The sequence below is a fragment of the Sciurus carolinensis genome, chromosome 6, assembly GCF_902686445.1.
Source record: "Sciurus carolinensis chromosome 6, mSciCar1.2, whole genome shotgun sequence".
In the NCBI taxonomy this organism is placed as follows: Eukaryota; Metazoa; Chordata; class Mammalia; order Rodentia; family Sciuridae; genus Sciurus; species Sciurus carolinensis.
The window spans coordinates 106,442,953-106,466,384 of record NC_062218.1 but is presented as its reverse complement, the minus strand read 5'-3'; the positions used below and the strand labels follow the sequence as shown (position 1 = coordinate 106,466,384).

The 23,432-nt window shown below is 39.3% G+C and overlaps 1 protein-coding gene across 1 annotated transcript in view; it reads left to right on the top strand.

Moving 5' to 3' along the window:
* The window catches only part of Htr4 (5-hydroxytryptamine receptor 4), a 119,086-nt gene extending 97,083 nt beyond the window's left edge, over window positions 1–22,003 (top strand). The window contains exon 6 of the mRNA XM_047554767.1: window positions 21,243–22,003. Coding sequence (XP_047410723.1) covers window positions 21,243–21,330 — 88 coding nt within the window. The 3' untranslated portion in view covers window positions 21,331–22,003. The remainder of the gene's footprint in view (window positions 1–21,242) is intronic.
* Window positions 22,004–23,432: the final 1,429 nt, after the last annotated feature.

Here is a 23,432-nt window from a genome sequence, read left to right as displayed (position 1 = left end):
TCTGTCTTTGTTCTCCTTCAATACTGAGTTGGCTACTCTGGGTCTTCGTCTCTCCCTATAAACTTTAGAATCAGTTTCTACCAACCAACAGAAAAACTTGCTGAGATTTTGATTGTGATTTTGATCAACTATATACATTAAATTGGGACATGCTGATATCTTGACAATATTGAACCTTTTTTATTAGTGTGGAATATACCTCCATTTATATAGTTTTTCCTTAATATATTTCATCATAGTTTTATAGTTTTTCTCATATAGATCTTACATGTATTGTTAGATATATACCAAAGCACTGCATTTGGAAAGGTGCTTACTTATAATGTAAGTAGCAATATGTTTTTTATTTTCAAATTCTACTTGTTAATTGTTAGTGCATAGGAAAATCATTAACTTTTATATATTAACCTGATTTTCTGCCGACTTTATATAACTGCTTATTAGCTTAAGATTTTTTGGTAGATTCTTTTTTCATTTTCTACATAAACAATTATTATATCATCTGCAAAGAAAGTTTTATTTATTACTTCTCAATCTGTATGACTTGTTTCCTCTTGTTTCATTGCATTTACTAAGACTTCCAATATGATGTTGAAAAACAGTGATCACAGGGAACTTCCTTACATTGCTCCTGATCTCAGTGGGAAAGCTATAGCTTCTCACCAATCAGTATGAGATTTGTAATAGATGTTTTTCATCAAGTTGAGAAAGTTCCTGTCTATTCCTAGTTTACTTAGATTTTTTTTCAGGATGGAATTTTTCCTCTCCACCCAGCAATAGTAGACAAAACACAGAAACTTTACTTTTTTTTTAATCTCTATTCCTCCCCACTTTTCCTCCCCTTTTTCCTCTCCTTATTCTTCCTCTACTCTAGTGATCTTCTTTTGCTCCTTTGTTTATTTATTTTTCATGGATATTTTCTACATATACATAAAGATAAAATTCCCTTTGGTACATTTATATGTGTATATAATGTGATTTTATTAAATTCTTCCATATTTCTTCCCCTTTCCCTTCCTCTCTCCCTCTCATTGTGCTGTCTCCCCTCTATCTTTATGACATCAAATCTCCTCCCTACCTTCTTTCCTTTATTTTGCTCTATGAGAGGAAACATATGAGAGGAAACATTTGACTGATTTTTAGAGTCTGGTTTATTTCACTTAGTATGTCTTTCTCCATTTCCATCTATTTACCAGCAAATGCTGTTATTTCATTCTTTGTTATGGCTGAGTAAAACTGCATTGCATATGCATAACATATTTTCTTGATCCATTCATCTATTGATAGGCATCTAAGTTGATTCCATAATTTGGCTACTGTGAATTGTGCTGCTATAAACATTTCAGTGTTGTATTACTATAGTATGCTGATTTTAGTTATTTTGGATAAATACCAATGAGTTAGATAGTTGGGTAATGTGATGGTTCCATTCCCAGTTTTCTAAAGGATCTCCATAATTTCCTAAGTGGTTGAACAGATTTACAGTCCCACCCATCAATGAATGTTGGATTTTGTCACATCTATCTATTTTTTTATATTTATTTTTATTGTAAACAAATGGGATACATATTGTTTCTGTTTGTACATGGAATAACAGCATACCGTTTGCATATTCATACATTTACATAGAGTAATGATGTTTGATTCATTCTGTTATTTTTTTCCCTTCCCCCCCACCCATCCCACCTCTCTTTTCCCTCTATACAGTCCCTCCTTCCTCTATTCTTGCCCCCCTCCTACCCCCCATTACGTGTCATCATCCGCTTATCAGTGAGATCATTCGTCTTTTGGTTTTTTGAGATTGGCTTATCTCACTTAGCATGATATTCTCCAATTTCATCCATTTGCCTGCAAATGCCATAATTTTATCATTCTTTATAGCTGAGTAATATTCCATTGTATATATATACCACAGTTTCTTTATCCATTCATCAATTGAAGGACATCTAGGTTGGTTCCATAGTCTGGCTATTGTGAATTGAGCAGCTATGAACATTGATGTGGCTGTATCTCTGTAGTATTCTGCTTTTAAGTCCTTTGGGTATAGGCCAAGGAGTGGGATAGTTGGGTCAAATGGTAGGTCCATTCCAAGTTTTCTAAGGAATCTCCACACTGCTTTCCAGAGTGGCTGCACTAATTTGCAGTCCCACCAGCAATGTATGAGTGTACCTTTCTCCCCACCTCCTCTCCAACACCTGTTGTTCCTTGTATTCTTGATAAACACCATTCTAATTGGGGTGAGATGGAATCTTAGTGTAGTTTTGATTTGCATTTCTCTTATTACTAAAGATGGTGAGCATTTTTTCATATGTTTGTTGATTGCTTGTAGATCTTCTTCTGTGAAGTGTTTGTTCATATCCTTAGCCCATTTTTTCATTGGGTTATTTGTATTCTTGGTGTAGAGTTTTTTGAGTTCTTTATATATTCTGGAAATTAGTGCTCTATCTGAAGTATGAGTGGCAAAGATATTCTCCCACTCTGTAGGCTCTCTCTTTGCATTGCTGATAGTTTCCTTTGCTGAGAGAAAGCTTTTTAGTTTGAATCTATCCCAGTTATTGATTCTTGCTTTTATTTCTTGTGCTATGGGAGTCCTGTTAAGGAAGTCTGATCCTAAGCCAACAAGTTGAAGATTTGGACCTACTTTTTCTTCTATAAGATGCAGGGTCTTTGGTCTTATTTCAAGGTCCTTGATCCATTGTGAGTTGATTTTTGTGCAGGGTGAGAGATAGGGGTTTAGTTTCATTCTGTTGCATATGGATTTCCATTTGTTGAAGAGACTATCTTTTCTCCATTGCATATTTTTGGCCCCTTTGTCTAGGATAAGAAAATTGTATTTATTTGGGTTTGTGTCCGTGTCCTCTATTCTGTACCATTGCTCTACCTGTCTATTTTGGTGCCAATACCATGCTGTTTTTGTTAGTATTGCTTTGTAGAATAGTTGAAGTTCTGGTATTGCGATACCCCCTGTTTCATTCTTCCTGCTAAGGATTGCTTTAGCTATTCTGGGTTTCTTATTCTTCCAGATGAATTTCATGATTGCTTGCTCTATTTCTGTAAGGTATGTCATTGGGATTTTAATTGGAATTGCATTGAATCTGTATAACACTTTTGGTATTATGGCCATTTTGACAATATTATTTCTGCCTATCCAAGAACATGGGAGATCTTTCCATCTTCTAAGGTCTTCCTTAATTTCTTTCTTCAATGTTTTGTAGTTTTCATTGTAGAGATCTTTTACCTCTTTGGGTAGATTGATTCCCAAGTATTTTATTTTTTTTTGAGGCTATTGCAAATGGAGTTGTTTTCCTCATTTCCCTTTCAGCTGTTTTGTCACTTGCATATAAAAATGCTTTAGATTTATGTGTGTTGATTTTATAGCCTGCTATTTTGCTGAATTCATTGATGAGGTCTAGAAGTTTTCTGGAGGAGGTTTTTGTATCCTCTAAATATAGAATCATGTCATCTGCAAATAGTGACAGCTTAAGTTTCTCTTTTCCTATTCGTATCCCTTTAATTTCTTTAGTCTGTCTAATTGCTCTGGCTAGAGTTTTGAGGACAATGTTGAATAGAAGTGGTGAAAGAGGACATCCCTGTCTTGTTCCTGTTTTGAAAGGGAACGGTTTCAGTTTTTCTCCATTAAGAATGATGTTGGCCATGGGCTTAGTATAAATAGCCTTTACAATTTTCAGATATGTTCCTACTATCCCTATTTTTTCTAGTGTTTTGAGCATGAAGTGGTGTTGTATTTTGTCGAATGCTTTTTCTGCGTCAATTGAAATAACCATATGATTCTTATCCTTTAGTCTATTGAAATGATGGATTACATTTATTGATTTACGAATGTTGAACCATCCTTGCATTCCAGGGATGAATTCCACTTGATCGTGGTGCACAATTTTCTTAATATGTTTTTGGATACGGTTTGCCAATATTTTGTTAAGGATCTTTGCATCTATATTCATTAAGGATATTGGTCTAAAATTTTCTTTCCTTGATCTGTCTTTTCCTGGTTTGGTTATGAGGGTGATATTAGCTTCATAGAATGAGTTCAGTAGGGTACCCTCCTTTTGTATTTCCTGGAATACTTTGAGAATGAGTTTTTCTTTGAAGGTCTTGTAGAACTTGGCTGAGAATCCGTCTGGTCCTGGGGTTTTCTTGGATAGTAGATTTTTGATGGCTTCTTCTATTTCATTGCTTGATATTGATCTGTTTAAATTGTGTATGTCCTCCTGGTTCAGTTTGGGAGGAGCATATGTCTCTAGAAATTTGTCAATGTCTTCGGTAGTTTCTATTTTGTTGGAATACAGATTTTCAAAGTAGCTTCTCATTATGTTCTGTATCTCAGTGGTGTCTGTCATGATATTTCCTTTTGCATCATGTATTTTAGTAATTTGAGTTTTCTCTCTCCTTCTCTTTGTTAGTGTGGCTAAGGGTTTGTCTATTTTGTTTACTTTCTCAAAGAACCAACTTTTTGTTTTGTCAATTTTTTGAATAGTTTCTTTTGTTTCAATTTCATTGATTTCAGCTCTGATTTTAATTATTTCCTGTCTTCTATTACTTTTGCTGTTATTCTGTTCTTCTTTTTCTAGGACTTTGAGCTGTAATGTTAGGTCATTTAGTTGTTGACTTTTCATTCTTTTCTGGAATGTGCTCCATGCAATCAATTTTCCTCTTAGTACTGCTTTCATAGTGTCCCAGAGATTTTGATATGTTGTATTATCATTCTCATTGACCTCTAAGAATTTTTTTATCTCCTCCCTGATGTTTTCTGTTATCCACGTTTCATTCAATAGCATATTATTTAGCTCCAGGTGTTGAAGTAATTTCTGTTCTTTATTTTGTCATTGATTTCTACTCTCAGTCCATTATGATCTCATAGAACACAAGGCAATATCTCTATTTTTTTGCATTTCCTGAGGGCTGCTTTGTGGCATAACACATGGTCTATTTTTGAGAAGGTTCCATGTGCTGCTGAGAAGAAAGTGTATCCGCTCGTTGATGCATGGAATATTCTATATATGTCTATTAAGTCTTGGTTATTGATTGTTTTATTGAGTTCTATGGTTTCTTAGGTTGGATTTTGTTTGGAAGATCTATCTAGTGGTGACAGTGGTGCATTTAAGTCACCCAGAATTATTGTGTTGTGGTCTATGTGATTCCTGAAATTGAGAAGGATTTGTTTGATGTACAGGGATGCACCATTGTTTGGGGCATAAATATTAACTATCGTTATGTTGTCCTGATTTATGGTTCCCTTAAGCAGTATGAAATGTCCTTCTTTATCCCTTCTAACTAACTTTGGCTTGAAGTCCACTTTATCTGATATAAGGATGGAAACCCCTGCTGTTTTACTGAGTCCATGTGCGTGGTAGGTTTTTTCCCACCCTTTCATCTTTAGTCTGTGGATGTCTTTTTCTATGAGATGAGTCTCTTGCAGGCAGCATATTGTTGGGTCTTTCTTTTTAATCCATTCTGCCAGTCTATGTCTTTTGATTGATGAGTTTAGGCCATTAACGTTCAAGGTTATTATTGAGAAATGGTTTGTATTCCCAGTCATTTGGCTTATTTTTGGTTTTTAAGTTGACTTGGTTTCTCCTTTGAGTGGTTTTTCTTAGGTATTTCCTCCCTTTGCTGACCTACAGTGTTGTTTTTCATTTCCTCCTCATGGAATATTTTGTTGAGAACATTCTGTAGTGCAGGCTTTCTATTTGTAAATTCTTTTAACTTTTGTTTATCATGGAAGGATTTTATTTCATCTTCAAATCTGAAGGTTAGTTTTGCTGGGTATAGGATTCTTGGTTGGCAACCATGTTCTTTCAGAGTTTGAAATATGTTGTTCCAGGCCCTTCTAACTTTTAGAGTCTGGGTTGAGAAGTTGGCTGCTATCCATATTGGTCTCCCCCTATATGTAATCTGATGCTTTTCTCTCGCGGCCTTCAAATTCCTATCTTTATTTTGCATGTTAGGCATTTTCATTATAATGTGCCTTGTTGTGGATCTGTTGTGATTTTGTGCATTTGGTGTTCTGTAAGCCTCTTGCATTTGATTTTCCATTTCATTCTTCAGGTTTGGGAAATTTTCTGATATTATTTCATTGAGTAGGTTGTTCATTCCTTTGGTTTGTATCTCTGTGTCTTCCTCAATCCCAATAATTCTTAAATTTGGTCTTTTCATGATGTCCCATAGTTCTTGGAGATTCTGTTCATGATTTCTTACCATCTTCTCTGTTTGGGCAACTTTATTTTCAAGTTTAAATATTTTGTCTTCATTGTCTGAGGTTCTGTCTTCCAAGTGGTCTAGTCTTTTGGTGATGCTTTCCATTGAGTTTTTTATTTGGTTTATAGTTTCCTTCATTTCAAGGACTTCCGTTTGGCTTTTTTTTTAGAATCTCTATCTCTTTGTTGAAATGATCTTTTGATTCCTGTAGGTGCTCTTTCAGCTTATTAGTATTATCATTCATTGCCTGCATTTGCTCTCTTATCTCATCCTTTGCTTCAACAAATCATGTTAATCATGTATAATCTGAAGTCCTTTTCTGACATTTCTTCTAACATCCTGTCATTGGATTCTATTACTATAGAATCTAGATTTGTTTGGATCATTTTCTTCCCTTGTTTTTTCATGTTGTTCATGTATCTTCCCCTCTAGCAGTGCAGATGTGGGGTATTGCAGATTTCCCCCTATAGGCTTATATTGGCCCTATAGGTTTCCAAAACCCTTTCTTTAAGGGGAGATCAATATTATTAGTGCCCAAATCAGACACTATGCAATCCTAGACCAAATAGACCCTGACAATGAGCTTCAAGCCTCCAGCAGGCGTCACAGGATGGGATTTGCCCCACCCAAAGATCGGAGCTATGGCTTCCAGGATTATCCAAAATGGCCGCTCTGGCTTCGAAATGTGTTGGCAAATGGGGAACTGCAGCTCAGGGGTGGACGTGGTCAGCTGGAGGTTGTGGAGATGGGATGCAGTTGGTCCGGCAGGGGTCCTGGAGGTCCGGTGTGTTTGGTGTGGTTGTGGGATCCTGGAGGCTGGGTGCAATCAGTCAGTCTGGGGTCCTGGTGATAGGGTGCAGTCAGTTGGTCTGGGGGTCCTGGTGGCAGGGAGCAGTCAGTTGATGTGAGGGCCCAGAGGCAGGGAGTGATCGGTCGGGCTGAGGGATCCTGGAGACAGGGCTCAGTCAGTCCGGCCAGGGGTCCTACGGGGCCTGGCTGTTGTCTCAAAATGGCGGCAGCCACTTGTAATCAAAACTGCATGTACTGTAACAGTGAACTTCCAGGCAGCAGCAGGCAGCTGGTGCTCCACGGCGGTCGGTTGGCGATCAGTTTGCTGACTGTTGTCGGACGATCGGGAGGTGAACCTCGAGCGTTGGGTAATGGATAGGAGTAAGGCAGGCGATGCACAGGCAAGAGGCAGGCAAATGGCAGATGATAGGCGCCTGACAGTGAGCAATCTGCACTCAAAAAAGGCGTTGATATGCTGGCAGACTGCAGGTGGTCACAGCAGACAAATGGGTAAACACCAGGGGATCGATAAGCAGCAAAAACTGCCTCACCGAGAAACAGATATCCTCTGCCTGAAACCAGCTTAGGGAGCGACAAAGAACACAGCCTCCCTCTAGTCCGCCATCTTGGATTTCCCCATCTGAAGTTCCCAGATCTATCTATATGATCATGTTGTTTTCTCTTTTATAGTCTGTTGATGTGATAAGTGAATGACATTAATTGGTTTTCTAATCTTAAATTTGCTCTGCATACCTGGAATAAATCCCATCTGGTGTTGTGCAATCCTTTTTATACAACAAAATTAGCAAAATTTGATTTTGCTAACATTTTGTTGAGTTTTATTGCATCATTGTTCATGAGTGATTGCTATGGCTTAGATACAATTCCCTATAGAGTCATGTGCCAGAAGCTTAGTTTCCCTTATAATGGTATTGAGAGATGATGAATAGAGGGAGCTAATTGAAAACCATTAGGTGGGGGCACCACCCTCAGAAATTAGTGGGTCAGATCTCATGGGACCATATTCATCCCTGTGAGATTAGATTTTTATAATTTCTGGTCTCCTGGCTCAACCTCTTGGTTCTTGTTTCACCATGTGAGCTCTTCCACATGTGCCCCTTACCATGTTGTAAATGCAGCCAGAGGGCTTGCGACAAATGCCAGAGCCATGCTGTTGGACTTTCCAGCCACAGGAATTAGGAGTCAAATACCAACACCCCCCCTTTTTTTTTTTTTTTTTTTTTTACAAAAAGTTACCTGGCCTCACATATTTTGTTATGGCAACACAAAATGGACTAACTGGGAATATTGATCAGTCATTTTCTTTTTATAATGTCTTTGTCTGGTTTTAGTATAAGGGTAATGCAGACCTCATAGAATGAGTCAGGACATATTCCCTCTTCTGAAAGATATTGTAGAGAATTGGTATATTTTCTTGCTTTGAGGTTTGGTAAAATTCACCAGAGAACACATCTGAGCCTGATACTTTATGTTTCAGTAGGCTATTAATTAGGGATTCAGTTGCTTTAATGTACATGGTGCTATTCTCTTAAGTAGATATAAGCCAATTCTATTTCTTCTTTATGAGTTTTGGTAGGTTATACTTTTGAAGGAATGGGTTCACTTAAATCTAGGTTATCAAATTTGTTAGTATAAAGTTGTTTCCTTGATTACCCTTTCAATGCCCGTGAGATTTGTAATGATGGACCCACTTTCACTTTTGATATTAATAATTTATTTTTATTTTTTCTTAGCTAGATTGACTGTAATCTTAACAATTTTACTGACCTTTTCAAAGAACTACATTTTAGTTTCATTGATCATTCTATTGATCTATTTTTAATTACATTGAATTCTGCTCTAATATTTCTTTTGTTGTACTTATTTTGGATTTAATTTCCTTTCATCCCCTTTCCTGAAGTAGAAAGTTAGATTATTGATTTTAGATCTTTTACCTTTCTAAATATGTTTCTAAAGCTTTAAATTTTCCTCCAAGCACTACTTTCATTGCATCTTTACAAATTTTGGTTATGTTATCATTTTCCCTCACTGAAAAATATTTTAAAAATTTCTCTTGAGATTTCTTCATTGACCCATGAGTTGTTTAGAAATATGTCGTTCAATTTCCAAGGCTTTTTTTTTGGGGGGGGGGGTGTGGAAAGGTACAGGGGAAGTTTTCAACTATCTTTCTGTTACTGTTTTCTACTTTAATTCCACAGTGGTTTTAGAGTAGACATTGTATGATTTCTGTTTTTTTAATTTGTTGAGGTGTGTTTTATAAAGCATGTGGTCTACAATAAAACATGCTACATATGAGCTGTTTTTAGGTGAAGTGGTTTATAGATATCAATGTTATCAATTGAGTTCAACTCTGTCCTAATTCTCTGACTTCTGCCTCTGTACATTTCTGATAGAGGAGTATTGAAGTCTCCAGCTATCATAATTGATTCATCTGTTTCTTCTTGCACTTCTGTCAGGTTTTGCTTCCTGAATTTACACATTTTTATTGTTAGATACCTACATGTTAAGGATTGTTATGTCTTCTTGAAGTATTGTTCCATTATCATTATGTAATGTCCCTCTTTATCTTTGATAACTTTCCTTGCTCTGAAGACTACTGCATCTGAAATTAATATGGCTATTCCCACTTTCTTTTTATTAGTGTCAGCCTGGTTTATTTTTCCCTATCAATTTACTTTATACAGATATAGATATATTTTTATATTTAAAGTATATGTCTTACAGATGGCATCTAGTTGGGTCTTGGTTTTTGATCCACTCTGACAATTTCTGTTATTTCAATGGTGTTTTCAGAAAATTGGTGTTCAAAGTTTGATATTTATAACTTTTTATCTATAACTATTTGATATCTACAACTTGATATAGTTAGATTCATATCTTTCATATTTGTTGCTGTTTCTATATTTCATTCTTGTTCTTCGTTCCAATTTGTCTTTCAATCTTTTTCTGCCTTCTTTGGTTTTACTAAGCATTTTGTATGATTCCATTGATTCTCCTTAATAGAACTGGTTAGTTTATAAAAACTTTTTTAAGTCTTATCCTAGAAGTTGCAATATGCATTTAAAATTAAATTCCATTTTCAAATAATACTCTGTTTCATAAAGAGTGTGAGTTATTTCTAATTCCTACCTCCTATTCTTTGAATCATTACTGTCAGTCATTTAATTTATATATAGGTACACATTCACACACAGACATACCTAATGGAATACATTGTTGCAATTATTTGAAGAAACTCTTATCTGTCAGATGAATCAAGAATAAGAAAAAAAGCAGGTTTTGATTTTATGAATTTTTAAAAATTTTTTTAATCGTTGATGGACTTTTATGTTAATTTACTTATTTATACGTGGTGCTGAGAATCAAACCCAGTACCTCACACATGCTAGGCAAGCACTCTACCACTAAGCTACAACCCCAGCCAGCAGGTTTTATTTTACTTTAACTTTTTCTCAGATTGTCTCCATTCTCTGTGTAGATCTGAGATTCTGGTCTATATTATTTCCACTGTCTCTAAAAAATTTCTGTTAACATTTCCTGCAAGAAGTTGTAAGTGTACTGGCAATGAATTCCCTCAATTCTTGTCATGGCTTTTATTTCTTCTTCATTTTTGAAGAATAATTTTACAGGGTCAGAATTCCAGATTAGTGTAGTTTTTTGTTTTCTTTCAACACTTTAAATATTTTTCCACACTCTTTTCTTGCCTTCATAGTTTTGAGAAGATGAATGTAATCTTTATCTTTGTTCCTTTATAGATAAGGTATTCTTTTCTCTGGCTTCTTTCAGATATTTTTCTTTATCTTTGATTTTCTTTAATTGATTATTATACACTTAGGTGTAATTTTATTGGCATTTGTCCTGTTTGGTATTCTCTGAGCTTCCTGTATCTGTGGTTTGGTGTCTAATTTTATTGTGGGGAAAATTCTCAGTCATTATTGCTTCAAATATTTCTCTTTCTTCTTCTGGCATTCCCATTGTGCAGATTTTTATCTTTTGTAGTTATTGAATAGTTCTTGAATAGTCTGTTAGTTTCTTGGTCTTTTTTTCTCTTTGCTGTTCAGTTTTTGTGTTTTCTGTTGAGATATTCTCAAGTCCAGAGATTCTTTCCTCAGTTGGGTCCAGTCTAGTAAATCTGTCAAGGGTATTATTCACTTTTGTCACAGTGTTTTTGATCCATAGACTTTCTATTGGTTCTTCCTTAGAATTTACATCTCTTTGCTCATATTACCCGTCTTACTTTTGTCTAGTTTATTCATGAGAGTTCTTAGCATAGTAATCATAGGTGTTTTAAATTCCCCATCTAGTAATTCTAATATGCCTTCCACATCAGATTCTGGTTCTGATTCTTTTTTGGCTCTGTAAACTGTTTTCTGCCTCTTGGTATGCTTTGAATTTTTTTTTTTTTTTTTTTTTTTTGATAGCTGAGTATGATGTGCTGGTACTACCTTTAGAGATGTGGTGCTAGGGTGGAAGTGGGAAACTGTTCTGTGGTCCTATGATTTTGTCTGTCTTTTAGTAAGCCCATGTTTCTAGAAAGTATAATTCAGAAGGACTTCTTAGCTGTTCCCCTGCCTACACCTTGCGTGGAATAAATGGCCAGAGGGGGCCAAAGTTGTGTATTTTTCTTCCCCCAAATCAGTTGAGCTCTGACCAAACCCCAATAGATTAGGCTCTGTTAAGTTGTTTCTCCTGAAGGCAGACCTTGTTAAAAAGAACTGAATGCTCTAGGGTATTTTGAAGTACTTACTGTTCCCCTTTCCCTGCCAAAAGTACAAGGGGATTTTTCTCTATTGACTATGAGAATTTTAGTTGAGCTCCTGGAAATAAAACTCACACAAATGTGGGGGCCGACTATTACCAGGGTCCCCTGGAGTTTTTCTCTCTCAGACTTGTCCACTCTGAGCCTCTAGCAATTTGTTAATTACAGTTTAGATATTCCTGCCCTGACACTGATTCCTAGGGAAGTTTCTGCTCCAGTAAGTTCTGCTTCTCTTTATTTGTCTGTCTGTCTGTCTGTCTGTCTGGGGTCAGTGGTTTGGCCTGCAACCTCACCTCTCTAACGTATGTAAGAAGAGTTGTTAATTTTTTAAATTTGTTCAACTTTTTGCTTCTTATTAGGATGGAATGGTGATTTCCAAACCAGCCTAGAAAACATTTTTATTTTTCATTTGTACAAAAACATTTTATTTTGAAATAATTTTATTTCTAAAGAGACTAGAAATAGTACAGAAAACCTGTATACTTTCCATCCAGCTACTCCTAATACTAATATTTTATATAACCATGGTACATATATTAAAAATAGAAAACTAGGGTTTGCTCAGTACTATTACCTGAACTGTAGACTTTTTTTGGATTTACCCAGTATCACATAGTATCAAATCAATTTGAAGTGACTTTGTTCAGGTAATCTTTTCAAATTTCATTAAATTATCCTGCAGTAAAGTGATGGCCTTGGGAAATGTTTGAAACATTTTTCTAAAATGCAGTTAATGGACCCAGTAGGTTTTTCTCTGTTGATTTTTGTTGTCTTTCATAGTTTCTTTTCTCTTCACTACATGTCAGCTATCATTTCCTTCCATCCTTCCATAGTTCATTGACTACTAGCTTATATATCTCCCTTCTCTTTTTAGTTTCCAGTCTCTATTCTTTTGTGTGTCACAAAAAAAATGTCTAGAGTAACACACAAACTAAAATATTTTAAATATTTTCTGAGAGTAAAACTGGGAAAGACAACAGGACAAGTCCATATCTTTGTGAGAACTCTACTATGACTCAGAGACCTTTAAAAACAATCCAGTGCAGGTTTGTGGACAGTGGAAATACTGGATAACTGACCTTTGGATAAACGAAGTGTTGTTAGAGGAGTCCCACAGGTTTACAAGGGAATGTCCCCACTCATGATTTGGGGTGCCAGCAAGATTTTTCTAGTGTCCTTCACAGAAAGAAACCAAAACCACAAAAAATGTCCACATCAGGACTATTACTGAAAGAGGACTGTATACCCACTATACCCACAGAGAAGATACAGCATTGAATGTAGAGAAATGGAAAGAGACATTACAACTGCAGAGGTTTTTGGCATGTACAATATGTAACATCTCAGTGAAGATCAACAACATACTTGTCAACATCCTTTGTAATTAATTCACATGTCAGGTAATGTTAGAAGATCATTTCGTTCTCTTATCTCTTCAACAAGTATTTCCATAGATTCTATGATATTCTTCACCTTGTGTGAGGTATCAAGAGCTTAATATAAAATATTGAATAAATAAGACTGAGAAGCATGAACAACATAAAGGGCTCTGGATTCTAGCATGCCCAGGTTCCAGTCCTGGTTCTACCAATCACCAGCTGAGGGACCTCTGGCAAACCTTAAATTCTGTGAGTTTCCATTTCCACAGCTGTAGGATGCAAACATCTAAACTAAGAGTGCTGACAGCATAGACAATAAAAACATTAAATACAATATTTAAAAAGCACATAGTACAGAGTCAGAAATAGGGCTGAAAGAGTGTCATCTCTTAGGATAAGATAGATGCCTTTCAGGAACATCAGAAGACCAGACACATGCCTTACCTGACACCTGACATTAGCAGAAAAAAATTGTGTTCCTACTGAAAATAAATGCTGATTGGTGTTAGGCAGACTTCTGGAAGAAAGTGGATGTTGATCTAGGTAATAAAGGGTAGGTAGGTTTTGGACGTGGCACAATGTGGGAAGATGCTCTAGACATGGAAGTCAGGGATCATGGGTAGTACATCATTTAGAACACTTTGACCTACAGGATTAGAATGCCCACCTAAAATTAACATAAACAACGAGGTAATTTATCAGTTTATAAGATGAAACATACAAAGTTTAGTAGCTTCAGGGTTAGTTATTTTAGTGATTCAGCAATATTATGGAGGACCCAGATGCTTTGCATATTCCTACCCTGCTTCTCAGTCTGTTCTTAAGATTATCCTCTCAGGGTCAAAAAATGACTGCCACAGATTCAGACATTGCATCCTCCTAACACAATCCCAGCTACATGCAGGAGGACAGATCCTTCTTTCACTGTTATTTAAGAGAAAACATTCTCCAAAGGACTCCTCTAGCAGACCCTCCGATTTGGAGATCACAAGCCAAGTCCTTAGCTGTCATTCATGTGGCACTTTGGCTCTTACTAACAGGTAGTACCTACCAGGAAGAAAGAAGACAGTGTGGGTGCAAGCTTTCAAGTGTGTAACACATAGTGTCTAGCACGGGTTGTAAGTCCATTCATACCTACTAAAGAAAGACAAAAGGCAAATTTATTGGAAAGATGCAGGAATGTCTCATGGATTTCCAGAACTTGAAGTTTACTGACCTTTTCACTGGTATTAAAATAAGAAGCATAGGTTTCTTCAGGGTCTAACATTCCTCCCACTACCCAAAACCATATAGTCTCTTAACTGTACTTCTCTACACATTAATTTCTATCCTTCTGGACAACCTTTCTCTCCTTCTGAGAGAGAAGGAGCCAAATCTAACCAGATGGATCCCATTCTCCATTCAAACACTAACAGATCAAGATCATGCCTTCAAGTGCCCAGGTATATATTTCTGGGAGACAGAGACAAGGCATCCTACCTCGGGCGTGTCCTCTCCTGAGAGTCAGTGCTATGCTAGAAGGCAGAGCTTCCTACAGGGGAAGGATGGACAACAGTGACAGAAACCTCCTACAGTGGAGAAGCACATTTAGGAGATGGATCCTTGATGGTACTGTGGGCTGAGCATGCTTGAAGAAAGCAACTCTGGACCTGTTACAGTTAGAGGTGTCTGTGCAGCAATGTCCAGCGGCACATAGATGTGGAGTTTGGTCCCACCAATAAACCACAAGAGGATGTGAGACCAGGATCCTTTAACAACTCAGATTATCCATTTTCAAGAGAGAAAGATAAGCTAAGTTGAGAGTGGAACAATCAATACTCCAAGAAAGAATTGAACCCCCACCTCCCCTGCTCTATGAGAATACTGAAGCACTACAGGTGTAGCTCCTGGAGATGGGGAGGGGCAGTGTAGTCAGACATCCTACTCTTAATGGCATCTGCACTCACTTTCTGGCCCAGGCTGAAAACCCAGACTTGCCTTGGACACTGCTTTCCCTTGGTCAGTGATGGCAGCAGGTTCATCATCCTGTGCAAGGTCCTGGTCTCTCCTGCCACCTTTGCTGCTTCTCTTGCTCAGGACCTTGTCTTCTCTCTTCTAGAGATTGGTCTCAGTATCTTGATTGTCCCACCCACTCCCCTCAGTGTAGCCAGTGTTGATTTCACTCTCTGTCACCTAAGCATTCAGCCTGGTCTGCTCTGTCTGCTAAGACCCTGGACAGTGGTGCCTCCACCTCCTCCAGGCCTCATCTCTGGGCATTCTCAGCCCTGCTGTGTAGGATGTCCTCCCCACTGCTCAACTACAGCGTCCACTCCACACCATTTCCTGCCTCCTCCTTTGTCAGCCCATGCCTATGCCTGGAAAGCTCTCACTGTCCCTGTGTCCAGTGCATCCTCAGGTCCTTTCAGTTGTACCTTCAAGGTGTATCCTGAAGCCAACTACTTCTCACCACCTCCATCTCTACTATGTTGCAACTCTGAGCCACAAACATCTCTGGACACCTCAGAAATCACCTGTGGGCTCCCAGCATGGTGCCTTGCACCTGTAATCTGAGTGACTCAGGAGACTGACATAAGAAGATCACAAGTTCAAGGCCAAACTGGACAACTTAGTGAGACCCTGTCACCAAATAAAACATCAAAAGGGCTGGGAATGTAATTTAGTGGTAGAGTACACCTGAGTTCAATCCCCAGCATTAAAAAAAAAAAAAAAAAAAAATCCGTGATTGGTAAAATAATGACCACCCAAAGAGGTCCACATCCTAATCTCCAGTACCTGAGCATGTTACTTTATATAGCAAAAGGGACTCTGACTCTGTAGATGCAATTAGGCTACGCGTCTTGAGACAGCAAGATTATCTGGGATGGTCTGGGTGAGCTCACTGTAATCACAAATACCATTATAAGCAGGAAGCAGAGGGATCAGCATCCTAGAGGGAGAAGTGATGATGGAAGCAGAAGTTGGAGCAGTAAGGCCATAAGTCAAGGAACGTGTGAGTCCTCTAGAAACTGGAAAAGGCAAGGAGAGCACAGCTCTGCCTATACCTTGACTTTAGCCCTGTAATACCCATTTTGGACTTCTAAGCTCCAGAATTGTGAGATAATTAATTTGTGTTGTATAAACCACTGAGTTTATGGTAATATGCTACAGCAGGGACAGGAAACTAATCTTCCCCCTAATTTGCCTCTTGGGCTCCCACTCTAACCTCATTCCAGTCCAATCTCCATACCATAGCCAAGTGATTCTATAAAGCATAAAGTCCTCCTGAGCTCACTCTGCTCACAGCCTTGGCCAGCTTCCCATTGTGCTTAGGATGAGGACAACAGTCCTTAGCCTAGTATAGTCTCTGGGGACTCTGAACCTCATCTCAGACCATTGCCCACCCTGTTCTTTCCCACCATTATGGACCTTGGCACTTGCCTGCATCCTCTTCTCCTTGACCTGGTTAACCCTTAGCCATCTTTCAATTCTCATTTCCTGTCATTTCCTTGGCCACCCTACCCTGACAAGGTCACATTCCCCTGACACACTCTTTTAGTGCCACCAAATACCTGTCACTCCTAACACTTCTTATGACTATAATTTTACACCTGACTCTAGGTTTCTTACATTACACTGTGAATGTATCTATTTTTCACAGTGCCTGAACCATGGTAGGCTTGCAAAATACTTTTGTTTTCTTTGCAGTGCTAGGGATGGAATCCAGGGCCTCACCCATGCTAGGCAACCACTCTGCCTCTGAACTAGACCATCAGCCCCCTTTTTATTTTCAAAACAGAGTCTCACTAAGTTGCCCAGACTGGCCTGAAACAAATGATCCTCCTGCCTCAGCCTCCCAAGTAGCTAAGATTACAGACGTGGGACTCTATGCCTGGCTCAAAATACATTTTAATATAAGTGGCCAAATTAATAAAGGCCTAGGATTTGAAAGTCTCATTCCTTCCTGAACATTGAAAAAATACCATTGTAAAATCTTCATTTCTAGGTCTTTAAGACTTCAGCCTTTTTTTGAGGGGTGAGGCAGGAGCAGTGCTAGGGATTGAACCCAGGACCTTACACAGTCTAGGTAAGTTCTTCACCACTGAGTTACAGCCCCAGTTGGAGATTGAATCTGCCTAGAGATTGAATCTCTTTAAATTGAGGCAGCTTATATTTTAATAATTAAAACATCTTGCCTGAGCGAGCACTGTGGTGCAGAGGAGGGCTGTGGTGATGTGTAATAAAGTCTAATCATTTCCTGATAACTCCAGGCTGGGCAGGCAGAGAGGGCTATTATTACATTACTAATTACTGCGTCCAGGCTGCTCTAAGTGCGATGCTAATTGCTCAGTGAATGGATTGTAGACTCAGGTAATTACCAAACCTAACATGGCTCCTGTCATGTTTGAGTAAATTATTGTAAGGGGAAAAAGCTACCCAGCTTGAAGAGAACTGCCTGGTGCACTGATGTTGCTTGGGAAACAGCAGAGCCCCTTCATAAGGATGTGAAGCTGCCAGGTACACGGGTTCACCTGGGCTCTGCTTTCCACCAATGGACCTGCCAGTCACCAAGTCAGATATCTCATGCAATAGAGTTGTGAGAGTTTAGCCACCTGGCAGATGATGATCTCTCTTTGGGGGTGTTTATTTGTAAAGCCATCTCAAAGGTCTCTTTCAGCTATGTAATCAGTTAACAGTGAGCAAACATATTTGATCAATGCCTAAGGAATAGATTTTTGCAATAAATCAATACCCAGAGCAACAAGAACATTTAGAATAATTCACACAGCAAAGCAAGGATTTGAACTTGGCATTCCTCCTCAGGAGTTCATATTTGTAACCATCCCACAGTTACCTTCTTGGTTGACTTTAGGAAAATCATTTTTTTCTGAACCTTGGTTTTCCAGTGAAGATTCCTCCACCCACTGTGTGTCTTCTTCTGCTAAGGCATTTGTAGATGTTAATTTTAGGTGCTAGGTAAGTGGGACTAATTTCCATGCCTAGGCACACAACTAGCAGATAGGAGATTTGGGATTTGACTCTGTTATATTGACCTACAGTGCCATGTCCTTTCTTTTCTCTTGATATTCCCCACATGGAGGATGTGTAGATGCCCATGAACATATCCATAAACTACTGGGGGTTCCAGTAGCCTACTTAGAGAAACATTGCAGAAAATTGCCACTATCTCTGCAACATCAAGGTGGTCTCCCTGCAGTTAGGAGCTGTGAATTCAGGCAGTGTGCGTTTATGGGTGGTCATCCAGATGATCCCAAATCTGCTCATGTTATTTACTATCCAAGTAAATACACCAAAGTACTCAGCCTTAAAGAAAAATGAAATTATGGTATTTGATGGTAAAGGATGGAGCTGGAGAAAATCATGCTAAGTGAAATAAGCCAATCCCCAAAAAACAAAAATCTACTTTTGGCATATTCTTACCCGTCAGATTCCAGAGTATCGTCACACTTTTCAGAGGGTTTTGAATTTGAGTCCTCTTTTGAAGATCCATATTTAAGTCACTAAGCAATGCTGCTCAAGGACAAGCCAAGGGTGGGAGTCTGCCCTGAGTCCTGGCCAGGCTCTGTCTCTCACCATGATCATTTATAATGGAATTAGAAAACCTCTATTAGCTAGTACATGTAGTTACCATGGTGTTACAGTTGTCTATGTATTCAGTACTTGCCATATAGATTTGTAGTCTAAGAACAATGGCTATACCATGGAGCCTAAGTGTGTAGTAGGCTCTATCATCTAGGTTTGTGTAGAAACACTCTGTGATGGTCACACAATGATGATATCACCTGTTGATGCTTTCTCAAAAGGTATTGTTAAGCAATGTATGACCTACTCTCAATAGAGCAGCCAGAGGGAACCTACTGGAAGGTCTTTAGGATCACTACTGAAACTCCTCACTTGTAGCAAAAGCCAAAGCCTTATAAGGATCTGCAAGCCCACCCCACCCTGACTCTGGCCTTGGTTATCTTCCATTGCTCTTCTTGATCCTTCTCCCTCAGTGCTCCCTACCCCTGCTGTTCTTCCACCTGCCAGACAGGATCTAGACTAAGGATCTTTGCTGTTCCCCACCTGGAGTGTCTTTCTTCCAGGTATGCACATGCTCTCCCCCTCACTATATATAACAGGGTTCAGACTGGAGACACTATATATAACAGGGTTCGCACTAGCTATTTAAATAATATCGTAACATAAGAAAGCGTTAACTAACATATAATTGTTATCTAATGAAATGGCAAAAATGTCTCTGAGGGTTCATTTCCATAAGAGCTGGAAAGACCATGCACAGGACTCAGCTGCCACTCCTGGAAGGCTCTGCCACTGTGGGGTGAAGAAGTGAGGCAGGGGTGAGGCTTACAGCAGCCACAGCAGATAGGAATGGCAAAGGGAATGAGCCCTTCTTCTCCCAGCTACTGGTCTCCCTCCAATGTCCCCTATTTGAGAAGTCTGAGAAGGAGCCAACAGAGCAATCATTGGATTTGCAGATTGACAATGTCCAGAATATAGAATGGTTTTGAGGTGGAGAATTTATGGCTCGACATCAGCAGCTCTAACTTCGCTAAAGTCTACATATCTTATGAAGACCTTTTCTGAACACCCCAGCTGATGGCACATGATCTGACTTTTGCTTTTTCCCATTTTACTTTTCGCTAACACTCCTCTAGCTGACTAGCAGTAGCAGATGCTTTTTGTTCTGTGTGCCACATCCCCTTGACTCAACTCTGCCCTGGCAGCAGCTGCAGTGGACACTGACTCTTGCCCTTCCCTGTGTCTGTGTCCCTCAGTTAACATCTGCTTCTAACCAGCTCAGAGGACTGCTTATTCTAGATTAGGCCTTCTTGATCTCACCACTGTTGACATTTGGGTTGTATTTCTTTATTGTGGGAAACTATTCTGTGTGTTGTACAATGTTCAGTAACATCTCCGATCTACCCACTAGAAGCCAGCACCACCACCTCTTGATGACAACTACAAATGCCTCCCAAATGACCCCTGGGGACAGGGTGCACCTTGTTGAGAAATTCTGTTCTATATGTGGACTTATATGTGGTCCATGACTGTGTGAGGCCCAGTTAAGCAAATCTGTGTTGGCATCAGATATAATGGGTTTGATTCCATACAGTGTCATATCTTACCTTGGGAAAGTCACCAGCCCTGATGAGACATCATTTTTTCTGGTTGTAAAAGAAAAGTAATACTATCTCATGGGGTTATTGTAAAGATTAAATAAAGAAATCCATAAAGAGTGATTAGCATAAACCAATATGATCAATATGAGTCAGTACTAAGTTACTGTAATTCAAAGCAAAGCATCAGGGGACAGCATGAGAGTCCACATTGTTTTGTCAACAAATGATGCTGAATATCTAGTGTTTGTTTATCTCACTGCTTGAACTTGACACAGGTCTCAGTGAAGTCAATGGTGATCATGCTCTTAAACTGCATAGATTCATATGAGTGACTGTCAGATGCTGGATTCTGGATGACTGATAATGAGACATACTGCAGTTGAGATGGATTTAAAGGCAATTAACATTTTGAGTGCAACCGTATGATACTGCAGAAAAATGAACACTTGTTAAGCAGTAATTTCACTGCAATGCTTAGAGTCAACTTGCTGTTTGATTCATCTGATCGATTTACCATTGCAATGACACCCAAAAGAATCAAATAACAAAGACATTGAATTCCAGACCCCTGAGTGATTTATTCATTTCAGCACTTTGATATTGCTGAATTCAAAGCTATTGCTGGTAAAGGGGGCTTGACCCATTCAGATACAAACCCATTCTGGTGAGTAGGACAGGAGTCCCAGACTTTGGAGGAAGGAAAGAAATCTGGGTCCCTGACCCCCTGACCAGCTCTGCTACCCACTTGCTTCTCCACAACAGTTTCCTCTTTCCTTTTTTTCCCATCTTTAACACGAGCAATCCAATTGAGTTCTTTGGCCTTCTGTGAAGTTCCATTCCATCCCACTCCCATCTCACCATGCCCTCAGAAAATGCACAGAAAGGAATTTGAGAGCTGAGGTGGTGCTGTCTTTGGATGCCTGTTGAAACCTTGTGCCTTCTTTCCTTTCTCCTTAGGTACACAGTTCTACACAGTGGACATCACCAGGAACTTGAGAAACTGCCCATACACAATGACCCAGAGTCCCTGGAATCATGCTTCTGATTGAGGACGTGACTCACCACTTGGTCCTTCATTTCCATTCATGTTTGTACAAACAAGACACCTTGGCATCATGCCTGATTCTCATCATCACCAGTAAGGCACGAGGCAGTGGGGCCGAGGGCCCAATGAAGGTACATGGAGGAGAGTATTGGGCATGACCCAAGGCCAGAGCATCGAGGATCTCCGAGTTGTGAAGGGACTCCAGGCATCTTCAGAGCCAGCCTCCTACCCAAAGCAGAAGTAGCACTTTTCATGGCTCCTCTGGAAGTTGGTCGATTTCAGTTTGTTAGCTTCCAGGGACAAAAGCTCCCTGCCCCCTAATGCAGTCCTACTGTGCTGTGAAAGTCTTGATTCTAAAGATGTTCTGTCTGTTGTTGGAACACAGCTCCAGCTTCCATCAGGGACCATTCCATTGTCTCCCTCTTCCCCCTGAAAGCCCTTACATATCAGAAGACAATGGCCTTCCATCCACCACTTCTTTCAGTCTACCTTCTTACTAAACATCTCCCATTTCTTTCCCATTCTGGCCATCTTCTCATGGGTGTGCTTTGGTGGGTGAACTAGCACTCTGGATGAAGTTCAGATGGTATCCATGCCAGGATGTCATTCAGAAGCACTGAAAGACTGACAGTGAAGCATCATGAGTTTTTGTTTACAGTCATGAACATTTTAATTTTCTTCCTTCTTTTGTTTCCCATCCCTTGGGGATAGACTTTGGAGACTATTTAGGTTTTTGTTTTAGATCCATTACCCAAAGACATCTTTACAGTTGATCTGGCATGTATGTGTTTAAAGTTGGCATTTTCTCATTGGAATACTGGTGCTTGGGTCATTTGAAATGGATCATCATTCCCTCCCCGACTTCCATGACCATGACGACCGGAAAACTATCCTTTTCCAAGAACGTTGATTGAGAATGGGGGAAATTGTGTTGTCCCCTGGGACAACTGTTAGGGGCATCCAGGGCCCTGTGCTGAGAAGCATCTGTCCTAGTCAGAGCAGTTTTCTCCTTTGAGAAAAGACATAACCACAGGGGAAATGTCAACGACCCCCTGCCTGGGAAGCTGCTAGGGCTCCATTTTCTACACAGTTTAATAGTATCTTCCTGCTAAACTCCTAAGATGCTTCCCATTCAATGCAGAAGTCATCAGCATGTAGCTTAATCTTAGGTTAATATGCCCGAGTTGACGCTCTCTGAGCAATTTTTTTCTAGCTGCCTTTCCTTTGGTTGCTGGGAAAAAAAAAAAAAAAAAAAAAAAAAAAAAAAAAACCTATTGAAAAGATTTATTGCTAGTCCTTATGGTAAAACAAGAAGAACAGGGAAGGTGGGTAGTGGTGGGAAGGTGGGTGGTGGGGTACATACAATAATACATACTGTAAGGTGAAGATGTGCCTGAAATTTAAACTTCACAAGTTCTCCTCACCCTCCCACATGGTCTGTTGATCCTTCAGTTTTTTTGCTACTGTGACCAAATGGTCTGACAGGAACAGTTTTAAGGAGGAAAAGATTATTTGGGGCTAATGGTTTTGGAGGTCTTAGTTCATAGACAGCTGGCTCCATTCCTTGGGGCAGGAGATGAAGCAGAGCATCAAGATGGAAGTGTTTGGCAGAGGAAAGTTGCTGGGAACATGGCACCCAAGAAGTAGAGAGAGAGCTCCTCTCACGGACAAATATAAATCCCAAGGGCATGCCCCCATTGACCTACCACCTCCAGGCACACCCTACCAGCCTATAGTCACCACTTAGTTAATCCCTATTGGGGATTAGATTAAGACCCTCATAACTCAATCATTTCACCTCTAAGCTTTCTTGCATTGTCTCACACTGAACTTTTGGGGGACACCTAATATCAAAGCCATAACATCAGGGATCTCAGAAGCTACCATTGCCTCCTTAACCTGAACCTCCTAACCCATGAAGGCAGAACTCCTTAGCTGTCCATCTTCCCTCTATCCTCAGATATCATGAAAAGGGACAATCAGAGCCCATGGAGGACTTGGGCAACCAACAATCTGGTTTTAGCACTGAAATTCTCATATCTTAGGACATTCACAGTCCTGGGAAGACTACCACATTTATAGAATCTTCCCCATGGAGAGGA